The following is a 5000-nucleotide window of genomic DNA, read 5'->3' as shown; positions in this document are numbered from 1 at the left end:
GCATTCCTCACACGGGGATATGCAGCATGTACACTCCTCAGCTGCTCATTGGTCCTTAAGTGTTTACAAAGTGCAGTCTCAATTCTCTCATATTTCTTGCTTATATCACATTAAAAGATATATATGTATTTTGGACTGACGAAACAAGACATTTGAAGACATCAGCTTGGAGTCACTGGGATGCACCTCTTTCAATATTTTCAGAATTGTTATACTACGCTGGGAGAATATAACTAAAGACGTGATATCCCCGTCAAGAAGCGATGTCTGAGAGCAAAGTGGAGGTGCACATCGTTGAGTGAGGCTTCAACATCTGAGCTTCATCACCTGCACAGAGGAGCTTGTGTTTACACCTTTGTTTGTGTTTACACCTTTGTTTGTGTTTACCTGCAGGGGAACAGAAAGCCTCCTGAACTGATTTCACTGAGACGTGAGGGAGGGATGCAGCACCATGCGAGGAAGAGTCCATTACATTTTGAAGAAACAGACGTCTATTTTTCACTTCTGTTATTAATAATAATAATAATAATAATAATAATAATAATAATAATGCATTTGTTTTGCATTCCTGTGGTGTCAGGTAATCCACAGAACACTTCCCCATCAGTAGTAAAAGCAACCTTAAACACATATTCTCTATAGCGTCCATATTGTACGACTTAAAGCTCATGAATATCGGAAAAACAAGTTCCCTACTCGGGTGGAAGGATTTGAAAAGAAGCACCTGAATGCATCTCTGCACGAGGTCGCTGCTCTCTGAGTGGATTTCTAATTAGCAGTGAAACTCCTCATGTGTGTCTGTTGTTGTTTACCTCTCACAGACTCTCAAATCCCATTGGACCAGAGATGCTGCCTTCAGGGACCAAAGCAACACCAAACCAGTAACATCTCCCAGTGCTAGCACACACACACACACACACACACACACACACACACACACACACACACACACACACACACACACACACACACACACACACACACACACACACACACACACACACACACACACACACACACACACACACACACACACACACACACACACACACACACAGCTGCAGGCAGATAAAAAAACTAGATCCAATCCCCTGAAAAACTCCCGATAAGGCTGAGGATTGTTTCTTGATTTCACTCTGTTTTGTTCCAGCTCGCGGTGTTGAGCTGGAACAACAACACACACACACGCTCTCCTTCAAAACACAGAGAAATCCAGCCGCTAGCAGAAAATGTGAGCAGGCACGTGGAAATGATTCTAAATGTGGAACATGACTTAGCCGCACGGAGAGCAGGTGGAATCTGAGTCTTGAGGCCGAGCCACACACATCCAGGAGTACAGCATCTGCTCTCCAGCTGTGAAGCACAACACAAGGGCGGAGAGGTGGAGATCTCTCACCTCTGCCGACGGCGTGCACCACTGACGGGCCGAAGCCTCGGATCTGGAAACCCAGACCATCGGCCGAGTCCGGGATCTTCACCGTCCTGAGAGGAAGAGGAGGAGGAGGAGGAGTCTCTTAGATCGTACCTTTACTCAGATACAGGTGGAATGGATAATTTCACATGAGGTTGTTTGAGGTTATTCTCCATAGTGGCAAAAAAATCCTTTCTTTTACAGTTAGCAATAGATCGAAATGTGTCAATAGATCGAAATGTGTCATTGCATGTTATCATCTGTTCTGACCATCAGCTGGTCATCAAGTCACTTTCTTTATGCAGAAATGTTTTAAAATGCCATCTTAAGCCTCTTGATTCTGGATCATTCCCAAACAAGACATTTGAAGACATCACCTTGGACTTTGAGTCACTGGGATGCACATCATTTAATATTTTCTAACATTTGATACTACGTTGTTTGAGTCAATGTCTTGTGGAGGGAGAATATAAATAAAGACGTAATATCCCCGTCAGAAAGGGCAAAGTAAACGAGCAAATCGTCTAAAAATAAATATATATACTTTTACAGTAGTTCTCCTAAACACGCCCAAATCAGTGCAGGGCCTCACTGCCTGGAGAAGAGCTTCATATAAGCACACTTTAAAACCATCACTTCTTTGCCCGTTTGAAAGCCCATGTGACTTACTCTCGAGGCTTGGTGCTCACTAAGACCCTGAGGGGCCCCCTGCTGTGAAAGCACCGCTGCAGGAGGATCTCCACCTCGGAGAACGGCCGGAGGAACACCAGGTCTCCGTTTATAGCGAACAGCTTCTTCCCCGTCTCCAGACCCGCCATCTTCAGGGGAGGAAGCATTTAAAGAATGTGTTTTATATGGTATAAGGTTCGAGGCTAGTTTATTTGCACATTTTAAGACACAGAGGCAAAGTGCTTTTAACACAAGATAATTAAAAACAAAACAAACACAATTCATAAAAGTGATATAATACTGGCTGCAGCTCAAAGTGCAACGATAAGGATCGGCTAAAGGACTTCGGGACAGCTGCATTCAAAAGAAGGGTTTCACTCAGTTTGTTCCTTGGGTTGAGTAAAAGCTCAAAGCCGCCTCAGGAGTTCTGACTCTGGAGACGAGGAGTAAACCTCCTGAGGGTGAGAGATCTCTGGCTCCAACAGTGAAGATCTCTGACATCCCAACCCATCCAGTGCTTGGTGTGCAGAGAGTGGGATTTCAAAGTGTGTCCTTGGTGTGACAGGAAGCAGCTCTTTGAGGACTGGCCTGATGTGCTCTCTTTTGGTGAGGACTGGCCTGATGTGCTCTCTTTTGATGAGGCCTGGCGTTCTGGATGAGTTGTAGTTCTTTTATAGATGTTGTAACAGAGACCTGTGAAAACACTATTGCAGAAGTCCAGTCTGCTAAAACCTAAGGCATGGACTCGTTTCCCAGGTCGTAAAGAAAGACCACCAAAGCCCCCAAAGGATTTCTATACATCACAGTCAAGCCGATATGGGGTAGTAACGTTTATCTACGAACATGCAGCTTCCATTGTTTCACAAATCATCCGTAGGGGGAAGAGCCTCTTCATTCAGAGCACCTTAGTATTTATCTAATATATCATATTCCATTTACTTGAATATAGACTCTCCTTGCACTATTTTAACTAGGGATGTCCCGATCACCTTTTTTTGCTCCCGATCCGATTCCGATTATTTGATTTTGACAATTTGCCGATACCGATTTTTCCCGATCCGATCTTTATGCAATGCATTAAGAGAAAAAAAAGAAAAGAAGCATTCAAGTTGTCCCTTAAGGTTATTGTTTTATTTAAATTGGATATTCTATCCAACATGGATATAGCTTCTTTCTTTCACAGCAGCATTGGATCAGTTCAGTTGTGCAGCATTGGATCAAAACAAAATAAAGCTTATCAGTACTCGTTAGCTTACTGCTACAATTAGACACTGCGCCCACTCTGTTGCCTGATTTGAGAGAAATAAGCAGGTCTATGAAAACAAGCCCCAAAGAAGCACCACATACATGATGTTCTGTGATTTGAAACCAAAACTAAGGCCTCAGGATGACTTTAAGACTTGAACATGGCCATTTTTGTTTTTTAACATTAAATACAACATTTTAAAAAAAGTATTTAAAAAAAAAAGAAAAAAAGAATCCCGATTCCGATCTTTTGAAAATCACGTGATCGGATCGGAACATCTCTAGTTTTAACTATTGGATATCGTGTTGCTCTGTTGGACATGACAATAAGAGCCTTGAGCCTCTCCTTTGGAATCGTCTTCCATTTCAGATCCGAAGCTATCTCCGTCGACTCTAACTCCAAACCCATCTGTCTTCCTCTTCAACTAATCTCCATCTCCTCATTCCATCCACATGAGCATCACTTCAGGCACATGCTTTCATCACAAGGCAATACTCATGTTGAATGTTTGATTATATTATTATTATTATTATTATTATTATATTATTTGTCTGGATTGTTGAAGGAGCTCAGGTCGGAAGATTTTCATTTCTATTTCTACACTTTGTGCATGAGACATGTGCTTTGCTTAGTTTGCTTTGTTTGCTTAGTTTGCTTTGTTTGCTTTGAACAGTCCTTTGAGGCCTTTCTTGTGATTCAGGGATCAATGTAATACATTTTGATTTGATTTGATTTGATGGTCTGGATGTTTTCCTGCAGCCTCGATGCGATCCAGACTTTCTTTCAAGTTTCAAGGCTTGCTTTCAATGCTGCTGCACTTTATATATATGATGTCTTCAGGGACGATGGGATGTGGGCTCAGATTGATCACATTTGCCTTCAAACATTAGCCTATTTCCATCCAGCAGATCAAAGCTGACCTCAAACATAAAGCGATCTTTAAAGTCTCTAACGTTAGCGTCCGTGTTCATCAGCGTGAAGCAGATCTTTGTGTTTTCTGACTGATGATCCAGCCACGTTAACAACATCGGGCTTCTGGGGACTGAGGAGACATCAAGGCTTTGAGAGCAACTTCTGAAAAGTGAAAAGCAGCAGCAGGAAGTTGAGTAACAGAGGGAACCACAGTCTGAGCATCGAGACGTCCTGCAGCTGCTTCAATGAAACAGAGACGACGTGCTTTCGTACAGACAGTACAGTCCAGCAGGGTTTGAAGTTACAATGCTCACATTTCAGACACTCTTTGAACAAATGATCTGTACATAGTTACAGCTTCCTTTTGGAAAAATAACACAAATCCAAGCCTTAAATAACGATGTATCATTAATATCACAACAGGGAGACCAGCTGAATGACTCTACTGGGAGAAACAGTCAGTGTGTGTGTGTGTGTGTGTGTGTGTGTGTGTGTGTGTGTGTTCACCTCAGCAGGGGAGCCCTTCTCCACAGATTTGATGATGGGGACTCTGTTCCTCTCCTCCAGTGTGAAGCCGTAGCCTCCATCAGTCGGTCTGATCTGAAACAGAGAGGAGACATCTCATCAGACACACACACACACACACACACACACACACACACACACACACACACACACACACACAGTCTACACACACACACACACACACACAGTCTACACACACACACACTCAGTCTACACACACACACACACACACACACA

General features: G+C 43.0%; 1 protein-coding gene across 1 annotated transcript in view; it reads right to left on the bottom strand.

Annotated features, from left to right (window-relative positions):
* Positions 1-5000, bottom strand: part of prex2 (phosphatidylinositol-3,4,5-trisphosphate-dependent Rac exchange factor 2) — an 85482-nt gene that overhangs the window by 49718 nt on the left and 30764 nt on the right. Inside the window, exons 16-18 of the mRNA XM_079661814.1 lie at positions 4746-4838; positions 2081-2229; positions 1397-1482 (exon numbers count right to left, since the gene is read on the bottom strand). Coding sequence (XP_079517940.1) covers positions 1397-1482; positions 2081-2229; positions 4746-4838 — 328 coding nt within the window. The remainder of the gene's footprint in view (positions 1-1396; positions 1483-2080; positions 2230-4745; positions 4839-5000) is intronic.

The sequence above is a fragment of the Notothenia rossii genome (genome assembly GCF_949606895.1).
Source record: "Notothenia rossii genome assembly, chromosome: 12".
In the NCBI taxonomy this organism is placed as follows: Eukaryota; Metazoa; Chordata; class Actinopteri; order Perciformes; family Nototheniidae; genus Notothenia; species Notothenia rossii.
Note: the sequence above shows the minus strand (reverse complement) of the source record. Positions and strands in the feature narration are given on the sequence as shown.